The sequence below is a fragment of the Camelus ferus genome, chromosome X (genome assembly GCF_009834535.1).
Source record: "Camelus ferus isolate YT-003-E chromosome X, BCGSAC_Cfer_1.0, whole genome shotgun sequence".
In the NCBI taxonomy this organism is placed as follows: Eukaryota; Metazoa; Chordata; class Mammalia; order Artiodactyla; family Camelidae; genus Camelus; species Camelus ferus.
In genome coordinates this window covers 67,714,686-67,737,691 of record NC_045732.1, presented here as the reverse complement: position 1 = coordinate 67,737,691, position 23,006 = coordinate 67,714,686, and the positions used below count along the sequence as shown (strand labels likewise).

General features: G+C 38.3%; 1 protein-coding gene across 5 annotated transcripts in view; it reads left to right on the top strand.

The window, feature by feature from the left end:
* The window catches only part of CHRDL1 (chordin like 1), a 123,609-nt gene that overhangs the window by 56,468 nt on the left and 44,135 nt on the right, over positions 1 to 23,006 (top strand). For 3 of the 5 annotated variants that reach the window (XM_032476049.1, XM_032476053.1, XM_032476051.1), the window contains 2 exons: positions 10,882 to 11,027; positions 12,490 to 12,583. In XM_032476049.1, the coding sequence (XP_032331940.1) occupies positions 10,882 to 11,027; positions 12,490 to 12,583 (240 nt within the window). The remainder of the gene's footprint in view (positions 1 to 10,881; positions 11,028 to 12,489; positions 12,584 to 23,006) is intronic. The other 2 variants (XM_032476052.1, XM_032476050.1) reach the window with 1 other exon arrangement.

The window sequence follows — 23,006 nt, the reverse complement described above, 5'->3', positions numbered from 1 at the left end:
TTTATTGGGGGACTGTTCAGTCTTCAGTATTCATTACTGTGAACTTATTAAACCTCTGGGAAAGGCAGAGCCCTAATCTAATTAATACTTGAAGCTGGGACCATGTCAAGCACTCTGGCAGAGCAGAGAAGAAGAGAGTTTGGGACAGAGTGAACCTGCCACCTTTGGAAGCTCTGACATAGCAGGAGCACTCTGCTCTACTCTTTTCCCTTCCCCTAAAGAGACCTTTGAGTGTGGAAATAGTTAGACAAGGCTTTTTTGAAGAGGTAAGACTAGAGTTGGGCCATAAAGGGCAGGCAGAGGGGAAATGGATGAAGAGGGGAAGGAGAGAGGCATCCTAAACTGAAAAATATGAAATTCCAGGGAAGAGCTCAGGTACTGACCCAGAACAAAGCTGAAACGCAGACCAATCCACAATGACTTGTTTAGTGGCTCTAGAACACATGCAGCAGGAGAGGAGCCTGGAAATAATGGCCAGAATACAGTGGGAGAGCTGGCTGAGTTCGGATTTTCTCCTTTGACCTTCAGGACTACTCAATCACAGATACACTCATGACCCTTAAATAAATCCACCTGTCTGGAGCCCTCAGGAAATCTAAAGCAGAGACTCTGCGTTTGGTAAATGGCTTTCGCCAGAACTCAGCTGCTTGGCTAGAGAAATCACTCTCAGTGGGCTCCCCACTGAGATGGGGTGATAGGGCAGATGGAGTCAGCTGGAAGCTGAGGCACAGAAGGATTCTTAGTAAACGTGATGATTCAGAAGTGACTCTCTAGTTACACTCAGAACCTGGCAATATTTGAGACATTTTACAGGGCAGTGAAAGACACTTGTCTTAGTCGGTTTGGGCTGCTATAACAAAAATATCAGAGGTGAATGGCTTAAACAACAAACACCTGTTTCTCACAGTTCTAGGGGCTGGAAAGTCCAAGATCAAGGTGCCAGCATATCTGGCGTCTGGTGAGAGACTGCCTCCTGGCTTATAGACAGCCACCTTCATGCTGTGTCCTCATATGGCTAAGAGAAGACATCATCTCCCCTGTCTCTTCTTATAAGGGCACTAATCCCATTCATCAGGGTCCCAGCTCCCAAAGGCCCACCTTAAAGTACCATCACATTGGGGATTAGGTCTTCAGTGTATGAATTTGGTGAAGGGGACACAAACATCCAGTCTATAAGAGGCACTGTAAGAACAAACAGCCCCACATTTCTTCCCTTATCAACCTGCTTTCTGCCTTCCAGAAACCCTATCATTTAAAGCTAGTAGTAATATAACAATAAGGGCATTTGCTGAGCACTAATATATACCTGGCACTATGCTGAGCATGGTGTCTCACCTCATTTGATCCTCACAACAACCTATGAGGTAGGTACTATTATCAACCCCATTTTATAGATGGGAGAACTGAGGTTCAAGAATGCTAGGTGATTTGCTTAGTTAATGAGTGGTACCTAATTAGTAGGGGAGCTGGAATTCGAACACAATTTGGACACCCTAAAGTAAGGCCTTTCTGCCCACTAGGACAGATCTTAGAGGCTGTATTGTCAGTAAACTCCCCCACATTGAGCCCTAAGTTTCAGAATGTTTTGCCCTCCTTGCCCTGTGCTCTACAGCCTCATTATGGATAAAGCATCAAAGGCCCAAGTTACAATTTAATTATCTAGAAAAAGAACCTGTTTTTTAAATATTGTCTTCCATTGGCACCTTGGTATGAATTAGTCAAGAAGATGAGTGCTAACCCCCACCCCCACCCCAGCAGGGCCTCAATGTGATGGGACACAGAAGGATTAAGTTTTTATGGAGAAGGAGAGTTTGGGGAAGATCTGGAAATCACAGGTCTCTGCCTAAGGACAGCAGGTCTAGTTAAGTCATCACTTTGAGCAGCCAAAGGCAAAAAGAAGTAATAGTGATTGGAGAGCTGAAGGAACAATCTAAATGGAAGGTGTCATTGCTTTAGCTGATGGACTCATTTGAAGAAATACTTTTGATTTCAGTGAGCATCCCAGAGAAAAACTCATTTGAACCCACATGGCCTCAGAGGGTGAGCAATGTTTCTTTCTTGGAAGGGGACTTTAGACACCTACTGTTTGGGATGCATTAATTCTGCAAGATGTGTCACATCCTTTCTGTATACTCTGACCTAGCTTGACCGAGATGCAGCGCCCAACTATTCTTCCCTCCATTACAGTGGTGCTCCTTGGAGGAGCGCAAGAGGTGTCCCATTAGCATCCTTATTTACCTGCTTTCTTTCCAGCTGAGCCAAGGCCCAGATGTCAGCCCAAATTTACAAACTTTATTTAAAGCAGTTTGTTTCAGAAAGCAGTGTAATAGATCCCCCACCTCTCTCCCCAAAGGTGCTGAATAGTGTCTGCAGGAGAGAACCAGCTCAGTGTAATCACACTGGAAACACAGGCCTGGCTAAAGTCGGTCCCAGTGGTAATAGAAATGAACTTCTATGACCAGCTTTGTAGGATTGATTTTCTATGGTGAGAAGAGACCCAAAATGGTCTTGAAGTAGAATCTTTTTCAAATATAGACTCTTCAAATTTAATTTTTGAATAGGAACATTTGTATCATTCAGGACTATGAATGATATATGTATGTGTATATATGATTATATATATTTACATATAAAAAGGTATATATAAAGATATGCAGTAAGATGTCTAATTCACCCCATCCCACATCCATCCAATTCTTACCTTTCTCCCTAGAACATAGTTCCCCCATAACTTTCAATGTTTTCTTATGTATCTTTCCAGATTTTCTTTATGAAAATACAAGCAAATATAAATATATACTCTTTAAAATATATTCTATTTACATAAAAAGTAGTATATTATTTATAGAATTTTGCACTTTATGTTTTTTTCACCTAATAAGCTATCTTTCTATGTTAGTGCATAGAGAGCTTACTCATTCTTTTATACAACTACATACTATTTTGTTGTATTAGTGAGTCATCACATATTTAACCAGATGTGCTGCAGTGAATAACTTTTAGATATTTCACACATGTGCAAGTATATCTGTAGCATGAATTCTTAAAAGTAAATCCTACTATTGGGTCATAAATACATATATTTTAAAATTGATAGATACTGCTGAATTTCTCTCCATAGTGTTTGTATCAGTTCTCGACAGCCTTGCTGAAAAAGTTTATTAATCAAACTTTTGGATTTTTGCAAATCTGATAAGAAAAATGGTATCTCGGTGTAGATTTTTTAACTGAAGTATAATTGACATATTACATTAGTTTCAGGTGTACAGTGTAATGATTCAATATTTGTATATACTGCAAAATGATCAACTCAGTAAGTCTAGTTAACATCTGTCCCCATATAGTTACAGATTTTTTTCTTATGATGAGGAATTTTAAGATTTATTCTCTTAGCGACTTTAAAGTATGCAATACAGTGTTATTAACTATAGTCACTATGATGTACATTCCATCCACATGACTTATCTAGTTTACCTACTTTACCCATTTCACCCACCCCCCTGCCTCTGGCAACCACCAATCTGTTCTCTGTATCTATGAGCTTTTTATTTTTTAAGATTGCACATCTAAATAAGATTATACAGTATTTGTCTTTCTCTTCCTAACTTATTTCACTCAACATAATGCCCTCAAGATCCATTCATGTTGCCAGAAATGGCAAGATTTTATTTTTTTAATGGCTGAATAGTATTCCATTGTCTGTGTGTGTGTGTACACACATATCACATCTTTATCTATTCATCCATCAATGGAAACAGCTTGTGTCCATGTCTTAGCTATTGTAAATGATGCTGCAGTGAACATGGGGGTGCATGTGTCTTTTCAAATTAGTGTTTCCATTTTCTTCAGATAAATATCCAGAAGTGGAATTGCTGGATCATATGGTAGTTCTAGTTTTAATTTTTTGAGGAACTTCCACACTGTTTTTCATAGTGGTACATTTCTCTTATGAATAAGGTTAAGCACATTTTCTTATGTCTAAGAGCCATTTGTAGTTCCCTTTCTTTCAACTCTATATAGTCTTTGCCCACTTTTTACTGTTGAGCTATTAGTCTTTTTCTTATCAATTTCTAGGAGCTCTTTATATATTATAGATAAATCGGATTTTAACTCAAAAACAGCATATCTCTGAAAAGTTCCTATGCCAGTGGTTTTACAGTGTCTTTTAGCAGCAAAGCTCTTTGTTAGATTGAAATCATAAAAAAAAAATCCTAAAAACACATACACCAATAAAATTGGAGCTGTTCTATTGAAATGGAAGTGAAGAATGGATTTCTTTCCTCATGCCTCCCTGACACCTCTGAGGAATCCCAAAGCAGTACGGAACAGTTTGAAAATGACTACCCTCCATGGCTGGTTGACCTGTGATTTCAGTTTCCCCTAACACTTTCAGCTAAAATACTTTCTAGTGTCTAACCTGAATCCATAGTGATGCAGTTGATACTCTTTCATACTTGACATAGTTGGGCAATTTGTGATAATATGACCTTTCTTCCATTCTTAACCTTTACATGTTATTTAATTATGTTATCATTTAATACCTTTTTGTGCTGGCCCCTCCAATGAGAGTAGAAATCTCCTTGAAGTCCAGGACACATCTTATTTATCTATCTTTGTAGCTCTAACCTACCATGGTACCAGCTACTGTCAAGGTATAATCAAGAACCTATCAGTGCCAGGTGTAGCTGAAGGACCTTCATAAGTGTTAGATGAATGAAGAAGAAAACAAGAGGGAAATGGCCTTTATCCCCGCCGCTCCCACCATACACATAAGCACAATGTGAATGCCTTTTAATTAATTGTCCAGGCATCCATGGAAACAAGGAAAATGCCTTCATGTTATTCAGGTTAATAGCTTTCTCCTATGTGCCTTTTCTCTAGACCAACACCATTTGCCATTTATTTTGAACTTTGCTATTTACCAAATACTTCGGGGCTTTTAAAATAAATTATCTCTAAACCTCACAGCCATGTAAGGTAGATGGCATGCTCACTTTGAAGATGAGGATTCTGAAGTGCAAAGAGATTAAGTATCTTTCCCAAAGTCACAGAGCAAAGACATGCCAGAGCAGAGATTTATACGTAATGTTTGCAGACCCCAGAGACCAGGCTCAATTCCTTTTGCTTGCATCACTGAGATATGGAACTGAAAAACACTACAGCATCCAATGCAGAGCTTCCTTTTGTAGACTTGTGCTGCTCTTTTCTTGTGTTTCTGGGACCTGGAGAGTTTAGCCCTTTGGACTATACAGGTCTGTTTTGTTTGTGTGTGTGTGTGTGTGTGTGTGTGTGTGTGTGTGTCTCAAGGAAATTAAAGGGGTCATAACCTCTTCTTTCAAGCCTTTTACCATCATCTACATATCCCACTTCCACCACCACCTCCAAAATGGCCTGCGGATATGCTGGGACTGTGCCACTAGAACAAGAGGAAATCAGACTGGAAACATAAGTATCAAGATCAGCCATCAAAAATAAAGTCAGATCTTGAGTAACAGTAGCAATGGCAAGAGAAGGGAGGGACTCCTTGGAGTCAAGGAGATCCGATGCCTGGGAGCTCTGGAGAGGTGTACATTTATCTCATAAATCCGGGGAGCTGATTTGTCTTCCGACTTACAGATGGCCTTTCTGACTAGCAAAGAACTGGCCCACTAAGGAGATGAAAATTTGATGGTAGGGAGAGTGGAGAAGAGAGCCACCAGCTTGGGGACAGTGGGTTCTAGAGGGGTTGTGCCAGGAGGGGAGAGAATGGTGTACCAAAGGAAGTGGGATAGGACCACAGACTTTTTGGTAAATTTTGCCACTTGCTCTGAAGGGGGAAAAAGCCTGCGGCAAAGTTATTCACACTAAGATGTTACTGACAATGTGTATCCTCTCAGAGAAATTTTTGAATTATAAGATCTGATTGCCAAAAGGCAATCACTTATTTCAAAGGAATGGACTTCTAATGGCATTTTAAGCATCAGTGAGAGAAAAGGAGGTAAGAGATCCTTAGGATAAGGGAGTGTTTTCTGAGCACCTCAGAAATCATAGTTCTGCTTACATACAAGATCATCCCTTACTGCGGGAGAAGGAGCAGTGCCTTTTTGCAACACAACTGTAGTCAGATGGCTTAATGCTGGTCTTACCTGGCAGTGCCTTTCCTCCACTGCTCAGAGTGCTGTGTGGGATTTGACTAGAAACGGGAGATGGCAGAGGCTAAAAATCATGCAGCCTGGCCACTTCTGTTGTAGCATTCTCCTGAAGGGCCCTGAAGCCAGCCTTGCTTCAAACTGATTTCCTGCCAGCTTTTGGCCAGGAACACTGAATGTGGTCCAAGGATAGTTGGTTAGAAACCCAACCACCTTGGAAAATCTGGGAAGGGAGAGGATAAGAGTCCAAGGTGGCTTTCCTTGCTTCTGTGGTTCCTTGCATGCTGTGTTGGCCCTTCAAAGATGCAAGGGGAGATTTAAGTTCCGTATCCCATCCTTAGATATAAAAGTCGAGGCCCAAAGAAGTAAAGTGACTTGTGCAATGTTATAGGAGGTGGGTACACAAGCTAGGATTGTGACTCAGTGATCCTGCCCTCCAGTTTTTTAAAAAAAATTATTTTCATTAATAAAAATTGTAAATATTTAAGGTATACAACATGCTGATTTGATATACATATACATATTGAAATGATTACTGCAGTTAAGCTAATTAACATCATCTCTTGATATATACTGTTCATTCTGTGGTGAGGGCACCTGAAATCTACTCTTCTAGCAAATTTCTAGTATACAATACAGTATTATTAACTGTAACCATCATGCTGCACATTAGCTCTCTAGACTTATTCATCTTACGTAACTGAATCTTTGTACCCTTTGACCTATATCTCCCCATTTCTCACATCTCCCTGCCCCTGGTAACCACCATTCTAGTCTCTGCTTCTACATATTTGACTTTTTTAGATTTCATGTATAAGTGAGATTATGCATTTTTTTCTTTCTGTAACTGGCTTATTTCACTTAGCATAATGTCCTCAAGGTTCAACCATGTTGTTGCAAATGGCAGGATCCCTTTTTTAAGGCTGAATATTCCATTATATATGCATATACACGCACCACAATTTCTTTATCCATCCAAGGATATGGAATATGGGATCAACACTTAGGTTGTCTCCATATCTTGGCTATTGGAATAATGCTGCAGTAAACATGGGATGCAATAAACATGAGAACACAGATATCTCTTCCAAGGACTAATTTCATTTCCTTTTTGTCCCCTAGTTTTAATACCCACTGTGTGAAAAGAGCCTAAACTTCAAGGCAGGAAAAGTGTATTTCCGAGTTGGCTCTTCTAGTAAATAGCTGTGTGATAAGGACCAAATCTTTTGAGGCATTAGTAGCCTCATATTCATAATTCTCTCCTGTCCTCAGCCCCATTAGGGATATTAGAAAAATGAAATAAGATTAAATGGGGAGATGTTAAGATAAATTTCTTGTGTAAAACTAACATTAAGCATGACCATCATTGGTTTCTTTTTCTTTGATTTTTTTGTCTTCCTCTTTTTTGCTTTCTCTCCAACCCCTGTTGAGTAGATTAATAGACTCCAATGCCAGGTTACTCTGAAGACTATTACAAGAAAGACTCTCAAGGTCAAGGTCCACTGGAAAACTTCATTCTGCAGTTGCCTCACCATTGATCCCTTGGTGGAAGACCCAATTCAAAACTCAATCCAAGTTCTTTTGAGGCAAAAAAAACCCCCCAAAAAACAAAACCCAAACTTTCTCTTCTTTCAGTATTCCAAAGATTTGCCAGCTCCTGTAAGAGTCATGGCAGATATTATTTTGTAGGTCATCCGAGTTTTCCTTCACCACAAAATACTGCAATTTGGTATAATTAGGGCCCAGGGGCAAATGGCCCTGCTCTTGTACTTTGTCCATTGGATTTCATGCATGTGTACCAGCTGCAGCTGTCTGGTTGTGTGTACTTGTGGGCAGCAGCAGGGACTCAGCCCAGGCCAGAGGGCCAATTAGTATGAGTTAAATGCTTTCTAGGAGCTAAGGCTTTTCTTTTTAAGGCAAAATTAAGGAACTTCCTTTGTACTCTGTAAGGGGTCATTAATAACTACTTAACACCCAAAGAGTGATTTACTCAGAAATTGAAGCTAGATCAACTTATGTAGCAAAGTATAGAATTGAGTCAGTTACCCAAATCACGAAGCCACAGAAAGTGCGATGTCAGTTTTCTGGATATTTGAGGCCATTCTGCAGGGACCACACACCCTTCATGTTCTGCTGGTTTTGGTTTTAAGTTAAATTGTCCTTTACTTGTGACAGGTTTGAAGTGATTGGCACCCTAGGAGGGAATATTCTTGAATCAGTCAAACATCAGTTCAGCTCCTAGTGCTACAATTAATAAGTTGTGTGACCCTGGGCCTTAGTTTCCTAATTTCTTGAGCCTTAGTTTCCTCATCAGCAAAATGGACAGAACCTTAATATCTACATCAGAATGTTACTAGTAAGGACCAATGAGAAAATGTATTGAAAAGCACTCACCATTTTGCCTAGCATATTATTTAGGGCACAGTAATGTTAACTATTGTTTGATGATGATGGATATTATTATTAGCCTTTATCATGTTTACCTACATCCTGAGAACAATATCATTCTGTTTTTTTTAAAGTTTTAATGAGGTATAATTTACCCACCATAACGTGGACTCATTTTCATTATGGCTTTGAGTGGTGGGAAATAAAAAATGGTCTAACTCTTTTTAAAAAAATTTATTGAAGTATAGTTGATTTATGATATGTTATTTTCAGATGTACAGCAAAGTGATTCAGATATAAATATACGTATATACACACACACACACACACACACACACATTTCAGATTATTTTCCATTATAGGTTATTCCAAGATATTGAACAGAGTTCCCTATGTTATACACTAAATCCTTGTTGCTTATCTATTTTATGTATAGTAGTTTGTATCTGTTAGTCCTATACTCCTAATTTATCCCTCACCTACCTCCCTTTCCCCTTTGGTAACCATAAGTTTGTTTTACATGCCTGTTAGTCTGTTCCTGCTTTGTATAGAGATTCATTTGTATTATTTTTTAGATTCCACATGTAAGTGGCATCATGTAATATTTGTTTTTCTCTGCCTGACTTACTTCACTTGGTGTGATAATCTCTAGGTCCATCCATATTGCTGCAAATGGCACTATTTCATTCTCTTTTATAGCTGAGTAATATTCCATTATATATGTATATCACACCTTCTTTATCCATCCATCTGTCGATGGACATTTAGGTTGCTTCCATATCTTGGCTATTGTAAATAATGCTGCTGTGAACATTGGGGTGCATGTATCTTTTCAAATTAGGGTTTTTGTCTTCTCTGGATATAAGCCCAGGAGTGGGATTGCTGGATCATATGGAAACTCTATTTTTAGTTTTTTAAGAAACCTCCATCACAGTGAAAAAAAAAGTGACAATGTATATATATATGTTCACGTATAACTGAAAAATTGTGCTGTACACTGGAATTTGACACAATGTTGTAAAATGACTATAACTCAATGAAAAATGTTAGGGAAAAAAGGAAACCTCCATACTGTTTTCCATAGTGGCTGCACCCATTACATTCCCACCCACAGTGTAGGAGGGTCCTCCAGGATGGTCTGACTCTTTAAGCCTCTCCCTAGTGAAATATACAACTCCCCTCATTTCTCTTCTTCCACTGCCTCAAAGCAGGTACTTCACAAGCTCTGCTTGTATCTATTGTTAATTTGTACATTGATGATTAGTTTAACCTGGGCACTTATTCATTGATATTTGGGAGGTGTGTGTGTGTGTGTGTGTGTACACAGTATGCACTTTAAGGAAGCCTAGTCAAAAGACTTCTTGAGACCATTCACTTAGAGTGAACTCTGAGTTGTCTCTTGGTTCTGTTACATGGCAACCCTGCACCAGACTCCATGGAGAAAGAGACATGTAAGGCAGAGTCTCAGTCTTCAAAAAGCAATACATACAAATGTATACATGAGTTGGTAGAAAGAAGATGGAATTTAGAGGTAGAGGACCAGATTTCAGTTCCCTTTTTCATCACTCACTACCTTCGTGACTCCAGCTAAGTCATTCAACCTCAGAGACTTGTCACCCTCAAATGAAAAATGAGGATAAGAATCTGCCTTACTTGCTTCACAGTGTTGTTATGAGGCTCTATTGTAACAAAGTATGTGAAAGCTCTTTGCAAATTGTTGGCTGAGTGGCTATAATTTACAAATATGAGTTACAATAATATTCAAGTGCCAAATTTGTACTTCAGACATAAGACACTTTGAGAGGTGCAGATCATGGGCTGGATCTATGAGGGACTGATTCATGGAGGAAAGGGGACTTCTGCTGAGCCTTCAAAGTCAGACAGAACTTCAATAGGTGGAAAAGACTGGGAGGGAGGGAGCAGTCTTGGTAGAAGGATTAAAAATAAGCAAAAACTTCAGAGGCTGGAACAAGGATACAAGCAAGTGATATGAAACATTGGAGGGAGTACAGTTACCAAGGTAGTCATAATAGGTGGTTTCTCATCTGAAAAGACTCCTTTCTTCCAGGCAAGGTAATACCTTATTCATCTAAGACTATTAGCTCCATCAAGGGAGGGGTCTTGTCCTTCTTCACTGATCTCTCTCTAGTGCCCATCACAGTGCCTGGTATACAGTAGGTGCTCAATAAATGTCCAACAAGTGAAGAAATGGGTGGGTGGTCGCATTAGTTACTGTTCTTGTCTGGCTGCTTTAATATTATCTAAGTTATCAGCCACTGGATTAGGGACTATCTGCTGTTGGGATTTATGAAATTCTTTCCAATGATGCCAATACTTGGTCTGTTTTTTCTCCATTCTGTCCCAGAAGACTCCTTACCCACTGCGAACAATAAGGTGACCAGCAAGTCGTGCGAGTACAATGGGACCACTTACCAACATGGTGAGCTGTTCATGGCTGAAGGGCTCTTTCAGAACCGGCAACCCAACCAGTGCACCCAGTGCAGCTGTTCGGTAAGACCCTGTATCTTATTGTCCGTGCTGTCCCCTACCCAAATAAGAGTGCTCCTATACTTGTCTCTTTAGTTTGAGCCTACACTGTAGGGTGCTTGATTGAAAGATGAATTGCATCTAAATCACAAGCCTCCCTACCAATCCAGACTCCGGGATCTTCATCAACCCTGAGCTACACTGTTGAAGAGGTCAGACCTAGTTATATCCTGGTCTTAAAACTTTAAGACTGCTTAAAAGGACAAAGATGAGCTAATAGCCTTGATCTGTCTGTATTCCTTTTTACAATAACTACACCACCAAAGCCTTCATCTGAACAACTCAATTATTTGAAGCCTTGGAAATGCTATGGTTAGAAAGGTCACTGGCATGACCTAGGGCCACTCAGTCTAATTCACAAGAAAATAGGTTGTCTCTTGGTTCCCATCCCTTAAATATCCTACTAACCAGTTCATTCCTGGTTCCCTGCAATGAGAAAACTCTCAACAAATACTTGATCATGATGAAATTGCTTGTTAAGAGAATTGTATACTTCAGGAAGAAGACATACTGATTATATTATCATCTAATTGTGCAGTCCAGAGAATGTAATAGATAGAATCAGAAAATGGAGTCAAATGGCTGTTTAAGCTGAAGTATGAGAGAATGAAGTTAGGTGTAGAAACAACTTTTCTGCCTATAAAGGGTATTAAACACTGGACTGACAAGGGAAGTTAAAGAATCTCCTTGCTTAGGGATTTTTAGTAAGAATAGAAGATCTCAGTAGTGTGGGCAAATTCTGTTGTAGCCATGCTTTCCTAATGACTTTTCAGGAACCCATCTAGCCCCAGAACAATATGCTCCTATGAACTAAGTGCAAGGCTTAAGGAATAATGTTTGGAACATAGAATTTTAGGGAATGAACATTATTCAAGGACAAACATAACTAGCAAGTAAATCTGATCCTCTCCCTTGGCTTGTGCTGGACTGAGCTACCCATTCAGATGATCTTGCATAGTTTTGTATCAACCCAAAGAGCTTGTCTACTTTGTTTGGAAGGGAGACTCTAGTAAGTGTTACAAAAGGGAGCTATCATGCGAATCTGCATTCCCCCCAAACCCCAACATCCAGCTGAGGCATAATGAGGGCCAAGGGATAGAATGGGCAGAGAAGAGAGGGGCAAGACTATATTTGGTTGTTTGGCAGCTCAGAGCAGCCGTCTCACTGACAACTTTGTTCCATCTTAGACCAGGATGCCTGAAGAGGATTTCCAACTCTTCTGTGACTTAGTCTCTGGCCTGAAGAAATAGTAAATAAAAAAATAATACATCATAAAATTTAGGAAGTACCTAGAACTGACTATGGAACAGCAGTGGGGAGGGGAGAGATGTGTCGTGTTTGAGTCCCTACTCATCCCAGGTACTGAGCTAAAGCCTTAGCACGTATGCCAGCTCTTTCTGACCTTAATTTTGTTTCTCTTTGGCAGGAGGGAAATGTGTACTGTGGTCTCAAGACTTGCCCCAAGTTAACCTGTGCCTTCCCAGTCTCTGTTCCAGATTCCTGCTGCCGGGTGTGCAGAGGTAGGTATCCTGCATCCCAAGACTTCGGGTGCCTCCATCCTGAGTAGCAAGATTTAGAAGAGGAAATTAACCTGTCCAGTGGCCTAGGGAAAGAGAATTTTCTGTGGTAGCCTTAGTTTTTAAATATGCTTTCATTCACAAAAGTTAGAACAAATAAAAGCACTGCTTTTAAGGGTCACTGCCTAAAAGAAACTGCGCTGGAGCGCAGCAGGGGAAGGAGGGTGACAGTCATCTAATGTGAAAGTAAGTATCTGTAGCTCTCCTTCCTTAATCCCTTCTAGCTTGGCCCCTACATGACTGTATTGTAAAACCCAGGGCATTTCCACACACAGCCTTAAAAGAAAGAATGGGCCTCGCAAAGCATTAATGTGACCATTTTGAATACTGTGTAGGGCAAATACAGGAGTATTTTTAAAATCCCGCTGTAAAATGGTGACAAACTCAATGAAAGCAAAGTGGAAGACAGCATCTTCTCAAGTTATATCCAGAAGGGAATCATCATCTTCTCAAGCCAGGTTTTTTCTTCTTTGGGTTCCATTTCTTTGATAATGGCACCAATTTTTTTCTCTAGGTTCCCTAGATCAAACATAATCACCATTAATTTCTCCTTTATTCCCTTTTTCTCAAATTACCAAATCTATCAGCAGTCCTTTATGTCCCCTCTTTCCCACTTGCCCCCTGGCAGTATCCTAATTTTGTGCTTTCCTTCTATCCAATCAGCATGCTTATTGATTGTTTACTATATGCTTGGCACTGTGCTCAAGGCTGGATACATATTGGTAAATACAGTTGACATACAGGGCACTGCTAGCCTCTATGGCATCTTTATGTGAATTACAAAAAGGATTCTCTTACTTAAGATATTTGACTGCCATTCACCAGAAAATCTTTGTGAATGTACCTCTGTAGCTGTGGCACCCTTGTGCAGTACACAGCCTGTACAGCCATATGTGGCATACATAGCAGCCAAGATATGTTCTTTGCTCTTATGGAACTCACGTTTTACCAGAGAAGACGTAATAAACAAAGAAATATCTAAATATAAATAATGTAAGTACTATGAAGAAAATAAACAAAGGACTGAGAAAATAAGAGGTGAAGGCATTTAGGTTGAGCATTTGGAAAGGCCTCTCTGAGATGACACGTACTCTCAGACTAAAAGGATGAAAAGGAATTATCCATGCAAAGGTCCTGGTGGAAGAACATTCCAGACAGAAAGAAAATTCAAAGGACCAGGCAGGGAAGAGCTTAGAGCATTCAAGGAGCCTAGGGACCCATGTGGCAGGAATATAACTGGCATGTAATGAGACTGGAGAGGTGAACAGGAGTCAGACCACATAGGATCTTCAAGACCATGGGAAGGAGTTTGGATTTCCTTTTTTAGGTACATTGGGAAGCCATCAGAAGGTTGTACACAGGGGCATGACATGATCCAGTTGATGTCTTAAAAGATCTCACTGGTTCTTGTGTCCAGACTAGACTGAAGGGAGGAAATAAGACAAATGGGGAGACCAGGAAGATGAGTATAGCAGTCTTTCTAGGATGAGAAGGTGGGTTTCTGGTCTGGGGACACAGTGCAGAGTAGTGGTTCAGATTGGGTTCCCTGGAGCCAGGCTGCCTCAGTTCTAATCCCATCCCTGCTGCTTCCTAGCTGGGTGATCATGAGCAATGTACTCAAGCTTTCTAGCAATCTTTACCGTGAGGATAATGTTAGCACCTACTTCCAAATGGTTGTGAGGTTTAAATGAGATAATACAGGAAAAGGACCTAGGACACTGTCTCCCATAGAGTGAGGACTCAATAACGAAAAATGGACAAATTTGAAATTCAGTAGGCCCTCCAGATCTGCAAGTGGTGCATCCGCAGAGTCAACCAACCGTGGTTTGAACGTATAGAGAAAAAATAAATCCAGAAATTTCCAAAAAGCAAAACTTGAATTTGCCTTGCCCTGGCAACTATTTACATGGCATTTACATTGTATTTCCAACTATTTACATAGCATTAACATTCTATTTGGTATTAAAAGTAATCTAGAGATGATTTAAAGTATATAGGAGGATGTTTGTAGGCTATATGCAAAGACTGAACAATTTTATATAAGGGACTTGAGCATCCTCGAATTTTGGTATTTGGGAGGGTCATAGAACCAATCCCCCACAGATACCGAGGGTCAGCTGTATATTTAGAGCATTGTTTCTTGGTTATGGCTGCATATTGGAATTACTTTGGTAAATTTAGGTTATTTCCATGTCTTGGCTGTTGTAAATAAGTGCTGCTATGAATACTGAAGTGCATGTATCTTTTCTTTTCTTTTTTTTTTTTTTTTGCATGTATCTTTTCAAATTAGAGTTTTCTCCAGATACACACCCAGGAGTGAGATTGCTGGGTCATATGGTAACTCTATTTTTAGTTTTTCACAGAGCCTTCATACTGTTTTACATAATGGCCACATCAATTTGCATTCCCACCAACAGTGTAGGAGGGTTCCCTTTTCTCTACACCCAAGAGAGTCCACTCTTAGCAGAGGTGTACATTTGGTTACTAGTATAACCAGCTAGTCGCTGTAATCCTATTGTTTGGCTGAAGTGATTTTGTTTGGGGAAAAATTCTGTGACATCTAATGTGAAAAACAATTAATAAAAGAAAGGAAACTGCAAAAAGACATATTATTGCATCCACGCAGAAATATAGTGCAAAGGACATAGGCTCTGAAGCCAGAAGGACACAGATTTGACCTGGTAGAGCTATTGCTGACCAGTGATGTTACCTTGGGAAAGCTACTTAACCACTCAGGACCTTTGTTCTCTCAGCTGTGAAAACGGCAATTATGATATCTACAACCCATGGAAAAGTTGTAAAATTTAACTGAGCTGACATAGAATGCCAGGAGAAAGTCTAATACAAAGTTACTGCTTACCATATATAATGTAACTTAATATATTTTATATAATTTTACTATATTTATTACCCTGGGATTAAATAGAATTGCATCTTCGCTATTGCTGATAGCCTTGCCTTTTGATTTACTTTATCTCCATATAAAGAACTATATTTCTAGTCCTTCTTGGGGCAACAGTTCCTGAGACTAACCATCTTCTCAGCGGTTCTCTTGTCACAATTTGAATTTCTTCTCTTTTTGTTATGTCCTCAGAAGCAACAGATTAAAAGCTGGTTATTACTGATGATGTATGTCCCTTCACATACTTGACAATTCATTAAGTTCTTTCTTTGCCATCTCTTCTCCAGTCTAAATAAACTATTCTCTTTCATCTTTCCCTCTAAAGACTAAATCTTACACTTCATAAAATTGATGCTTTTTTTCTCTGCCTTTAATTTCCTTACATCTTTCATTTGTATATAATATGATTGAATTTCCTCTGAAGTTCTAATTTTTGAAGCACCTAGTTTTTTTGTTGTTGTTGAAATGATGTTTTTACAAAGGTATACCTTGTATAAGCGTATTACTCACAGAGCAGGGAACCCAGACGCACTTCTCCACTACGCTGGCCACCCTAATTGCAGGCAAAATACTGCTGAAGAAATAACGTTTTGAGCACTGAACTTGCCTACCTTGGTATAAAGGGCCCCACTGAAACAGGTTCTCTGCACTGTCTCCAAACACTAACGTGTGCCTTTCCCTCTGGATCAGGTGGCAGTCTTAGCCATGGATTAATCTCAGCCCCATCCTCAGTTGTTTAGATGTGTCTTTGAGGCTAGGACAGTCAGGAGAGTGTGGGAAGGGTGCGTGTCCTTGCTGGCACTTCAGCAAACCTCATCTGGACTGGAAGTGTAGTGCAAACAGCCACTGGAGCCCTAAGGGAAACTCTTAACAGAAGAAAAAAAAATCTCTGCAGAGATTGTGCCACAGCCACATTCTGGGTGGGCAGGCCTCATACCCAAACCCACTCTCACCTTTTATCATTTCTGCTTCCTGTCTCCTACCTATCTTGCCAAAGCAAAGGGGAAGGCTATGTACTTGGACTCTAGCCAAGGGAGACATATTTGGGGTAAGCTATCAGCTGTGTTGAGAGCCAAGCCTGCATTTGGTAGATGGTGTACATATGTAGCACTTTCTCTGTACCAAGTGATGATCTAAGCACTTATGTGTGTAATGGCTCATTTAACAACAGAGTAGGAACTATTATTATCCCTATTTTATAGATGAGAAAACTGAGGCAGAGAAGTTAAGTGATTTGCCCAAGGCTGCATGTTAGTAAGTGGCAGAGCTAGAATTTAACATTGTTGTCCTGGCTCTAGAGTCCCAAGCTCTTATGCTGTCTGGTGGGAGCCATCAGTAGGAGTGTGACAAGGGCCTCTCCTAGTGCAGGGGAGTAGAGGGGAAGAGAGGACATGCAATGCACATTGGCATAGGCAGATAATCCCAAGAGAGTAACCATACTGCCCATCTTTCCCCAACAAGATTGAACCAATCACAGGGGAACACCTCTCTTTCTGGGCTTAGAGAGTCCCGAGTGTAAACAGCTACCTTCTTTCATTCAGCAAACATTTGTCAAGCAACCACTAAGTATCCGGCACTGTGCTGGTACTGGAGATACACTGGTGAACAAAACAGACATGGAACCACCCCTCGTGGAGTTTAATGGGGAAGACGGACATTTATCAAATACTGACACAAGTAAATATAAAATCGGAACCGTGCCACATTCTACAAAGGAAAGGTGTTACAAAAGCCAGTAACTGATGAGGATCGACCTAGTCAGGGAGGTGAAGGAAGACTTTTAAGACTGTCTCTCCAGCTTCAGCTAACACCACATTTCTCTTTCCTCTCTGCACCCCAGAATCTGGGAGGACTAACTCAAAAGTTAGGGGGCTAACTAGTGGCAATCCTGTCCTCCCAAGATCCCTGACTTCTGACCCACCATGAAACCAGCCACCCTATGTTGTAGGAGTGTCTGTACTGTCTTTCCTGCATTGTACCTGCTGCATAATACTCAAGTTCAGACTTAGTATAGTCAGTTTACAATGTTGTGTCAATTTCTGGTGTACAGCACAATACTTCAGTCATATAGGAACATACATATATTCGTTTTCATATTCTTTTTAGCCATAAGTTAGTATAACATATTGAATATGGTTCCCTGTGCTATACAGTACAAAATTGTTGTTTATCTATTTTATGTATATTAGTTAGTATCTGCAAATCTTGAACTACCAATTTATCCTTTCCCACCCCCTTCCCCCCTGGTAACCATAAGTTGTTTTCTGTGTCTCTGTCTGTTTCTCTTTTGTAAATAAGTTTGTTTGTCTTTTTTTTTTTTTTTAGGTTCCACATATAAGTGATATATGGTATTTTTATTTCTCTTTCTGGCTTACTTCACTTAGAATGACAATCTCCAGTCCATCCATGTTGCTGCAAATGGCGTTATTTTATTCTTTTTTATGGCTGAATAGTATTCCATTGTGTAAATATACCACAACTTCTTTATCCACTCATCTGTTGATGGACATTTAGGTTGTTTCCAAGTCTTGGCTGTTATAAACAGTGCCACTATGCTAGTTCAGACTTCTTAAGGTACTACTTGATCATGTTGGCCAAGGTCTTCCATTTCTTATCATATTACCCAATCTCAGCTCTGCAGCTTGTTTTTTTTTAAAATTTTTTATTGAAATATGTTCCGTTTACAATGTTGTGTTATTTTCTATTGTACAGCATAGTGATTCAGTTATACATATATATTTCTTTTCATATTCTTTTCTTTATAGGTTATTACAAGGTATTGAATATAGCTCACTGTGCTATACAGTAGGACCTTGTTGTTTATCTGTTGTATATATAATGGTTAGTAGTTGCACAAAAGGCCCTCTGTCAAACAATCTGACCCTTTCTCAGCCTGCTACCTATCCTTGTTTCTCTGACACCAACACGTACACATATAGGCTAGCATTTCTGTCTTATAATATGCCATGTTCCTCCCCACCTTCACCCCTGTGATGTGCCTCTCTTTTTTACATACAATATCATATTTGTTTCCAGTGTACAACATAGTGATCAACATTTTGTACATTATGAATAGATCACCATGATAAGTCTAGTAACCATCTGTCACCATACAAAGTTATCACAATATTATTGACTATATTCCCTATGTTGTATATTACATCTTGGTGACTTATTTATTTTATAACTGGAAGTTTGTATCCCTTAAGCCCCTTCGCCCATTTCACCCATACCCCACCTCCTTCCATTGTGGTGACCACTAGTTTATTTTCTGTATCTATGGGTCAATTTCTGTTTGGTTTGGTTTGGTTGTTTTCTGCTTCAGTTCCACATTAAAGAGATCATATGGCATTTATTTTTGTTTGGCTTCTTTCACTTAGCATAATGCCCTCAAAGTCCATCCATGTTGTTACAAATTGCAAGATTTCATTCTTCTTTATGGCTGAATAATATTCCAGTGTGTGTGTGTGTGTGTGTGTGTGTGTGTGTGTGTGTGTGTGTGTGTATCACGTTTTCATTATCCCTTCACCTGTTGATGGACATTTCCATTATTTCCATATCTTGGCTGTTGTAAATAATGCTGCAGTGAACATAGTGGTACATGTGCCTTTTCTAATTAGTGTTTTCATTTTCTTCTGATAAATACCCAAAACTGGAATTGCAGGATCCTATGGAGTTCTATTTTTAATTTTTTGAGAAATTCCCATACTGTTTTCCATAGTGGCTGCACCAATTTACATTCTTACCAACAATGCACAAGGGTTCCCTTTTCTCTACATCTTTGCCAACACTTGTTATTTGTTGTCTTTTTGATGATAGCCATTCTGACAGGTGTGAGGTGATATCTCATTGTGGTTTGATTGGCATTTTCCTGATGATTAGTGACGTTGAGCATCTTTTCACGTGTCTGTTGGCCATCTGGATATCTTCCTTGGAAAAGTGTCTATTCAGGTCTTCTGCTCATTTTCATATGTAGCTCAAGGCTTCAGTATCTTTAATTATTTTTTTAATTGAAGTACAGTTGATTTACAATGTTGTTTTAATTTCAGGTGTACAGCAAAGTGATTCATTTATATATTTTTTCCGATTTTTTCCATAATAGATTATTACAAGATATTAAATATAGTTCTCAGTGCTGTACAGTAGGTCCTTGTTTATCTATTTTATATATTGTAGTGTGTGTATGTTAATCCTAAACTCTCTCCCCACAGTATATCTTTCCATCTGTTTGTGTCATCTTCAATTTCTTTCATCAGCATCTTACAGTTTTTGGAGTACAGGTATTTTGCCTTAGGTAGGTTTATTCCTAGGTATTCTTTTTGATATGATGGTAAATGGGATTGTTTCCTTAATTTCTCTTTCTGATATTTCACTGTTAGTATATGAAAATGCAACAGATTTCTGTATATTAATTTTGTATCCTGAAACTTTACAGAATTCATTGATGAACTCTGGTAGTTTTCTAGTAATATCTTCAGGATTTTCTGTGTATAGTATCATGTCATCTGCAAACAGTGACAGTTTTACTTCATCTTTTCTAATTTGGATTCCTTTTATTTCTTTTTCTTCTTTGATTGCTGTGGCTAAGACTTCCAAAATTATGTTGAATAAAAGTGGTGAGAGTAGGCATCCTTGTCTTATTCCTGATCTTAGAGAAAATGCTTTCAGCTTTTCATCATTAAGTATGATGTTAGCTGTGGGTTTGTCACTATGGTCTTTATTATGTTGAGGTATGTTCCCTTTATGCCCACTTTCTGAAGAGTTTTTATCATAAATGGATGTTGAATTTTATTGAGAGATTTTTCTGCATCTATTGAGATGATCATATGGTTTTTATTCTTGAATTTGTTAATGTGATGTATCACAATGATACTGAAAAACCCTTCAATCCCTGGGATAAATCCCACTTGAGCATGGTGTATGATCTTTTTAATGTATTCAATTTGCAGGATTCAGTTTGCTAATGTTTTGTTAATGATTTTTGCATCTATATTCATCAGTGATATTGGCCTGTAATTTTCTTTCTTGTGATATCTTTGTCAGATTTTGATATTGGGTTGATGGTGGCCTTATAGAATGAGTTTGGAAGTGTTTCTTCCTCTGCAATTTTTCGAAATAGTTTCAGAAGGATAGGTGTTAACTCTTCCCTGAATGTTTGGTAGGATTCACCTGTGAAGTCATCTGGTCCTGAACTTTTAGTTTGTTGGAAGTTTCAAAATTACTGATTCAATTTCACTACTAGTAATCAGTCTGTTGAGATTTTCCATTTCTTCCTGATTCAGTCTTGGGAGATTGTGTGTCTTTAGGAATTTATTCATTTCTTCTAGGCTATACAGTTTGTTGGCATATAATTTTTCATAGTAGTCTCTTATGATTTTTTTTATTTCTGTGGTATTGGTTGTAATTTCTCCTCTTTATTTTATTGGGGCTCTTTCTTTTTTTTTTCTTGATGAGTCTGGCTAAAGGTTTATCAATTTTGTTTATATTTCCAAAGAAATATCTCAGTTTAATTCATCTTTTCTATTGTTTTTTAAGTCTCTATTTCATTTATTTCCACTCTGATCTTTGTTAGTTCCTTCTACTAACTTTGGGCTTTGTTTGTTCTTCTTTTTCTAGTTCCTTTAGATATAAGGTTAGGTTGTTTATATGAGATTTTGTTTGTTTGTTTTTTGAGGTAGATCTGTATAGCTATAAACTTCCTTATTAGAACTGTTTTTGAAGCATCCCATAAATTTTTGGAAAGTCATGTTGTCAATTTCATTTGTCTCAAGGTATTTTTAAATTTCCTCTTTGATTTTTTGTTGACCCATTGGTTTTTTAATAGCATATTGTTTACCCTCATGTGTTTATGCTTTTTACCATTGTTTCTCTTCTAATTGATTTCCAGTTTCATACCATTTTTTCAGAAAATATTCTTGATATGATTTCAATCTTCTTAAGTTTATTGAGACTTATTTTGTGACCTAGCATGTGACCACTGTTGGAGAATGTGTCATGTGCATTTGAAAATAATCTGTATTCTGCTGGTTTGGGATAAAACATTCTGTGTATATCTATTAAGTCCATCTGGGTAAAGTGTTATTTAAGATGAGTGTTTTGTTATCAATTTTCTATCTGGATGATCTATCCATTGATATAAGCCAGGTGTTAAAGTCCCCTACTGTCATTGTATTACTGTCAATTTCTCTTTTATATGTCTGTTAATATTTGCTGTATATACTCAGATGCTCCTATGTTGGGATGGTAAATATTTACAATTGTTATATCCTCTAGTTGGATTGACCCCTTATCAATATGTAATGCTTTCTTTGTCTTTTCTTATAGTCTTTGTTGTCTGATATGACTGTTGCTACCCCAGCTTTCTTTTCATTTCCATTTGCATAGAATATCTTTTTCCATCCTTTCACTTTCAGCCTGTTTGTGTTTTTAGATTTGTAGGCTGCATATAGATGGGCTTTATTTTCTTATCCATTCAGCCACCCTATGTATTTTGATTGGAGCATTTAAACCAAAGTAATTATTGATAGGTATATACTTATTGCCATTCTATTCATTGTTTTCTGATTGATTTTATAGTTTTTCTCTGTTCCTTTCTTCTTCCTTTAATCTCTTCCCTTGTGATTTGATGATTTTCTTTAGTCTGGTGTTTGGCTTCATTTCTCTTTATTTTTTGTGTATCTATTGTAAGTTTCTGGTTTGTGGTTACCATGAGATTTCTATATATTGATCTATATATAGCAGATTGTTTTAAGCTGGTAGTAACTTAAGTTTGAATGCATTCTAAAAGCAATACATTTTTACTCCCTTCTCCATTTTTTTGTTTTTGATGTTATAGTTTACATCTTTTTACTTTGCATATCCCTTAACTACTTTTGTAGTTATAGTTTTTTTTACAATTTTTGTCTTTTAACATTCATACTAGCTTTTTTAGGTAGCTCATCCACTGTCTTTACTATATGTTTGCCTTTACCACTGAGCTTTTTCCTTTTATTTATTTTTAAATATCTAGTTGTAGTCTTTTCTGCCTAAAGAAGATGCTAACATTTCTTATAAATCTAGTTTAACAATGATAAACTTTTAGTTTTTGCTTGTCTTGGAAACACTTTATTTCTCCTTCAATTCTGAATGATAACCTTGCTAGGCGTAGTATTCTTGGTTGTAATTTTTTTTCTTTTCAGCACTTTATTTTTTATTTTTTAACTTTTTTTTATTGAGTTGTAGTCATTTTACAATGTTGTGTCAAATTCCAGTGTAGAGCATAATTTTTCAGTTATGCATGAACACACATATATTCATTGTCACATTTTTTTCACTGTTAGCTACCACAAGATCTTGTATATATTTCCCTGTGTTATACAGTATAATCTTGTTTATCTATTCTGCATATGCCTGTCAGTATCTACAAATTTTGAAATCCCAGTCTGTCCCTTCCCACCCCCTCCCCCCTTGCCAACCACAAGTTTG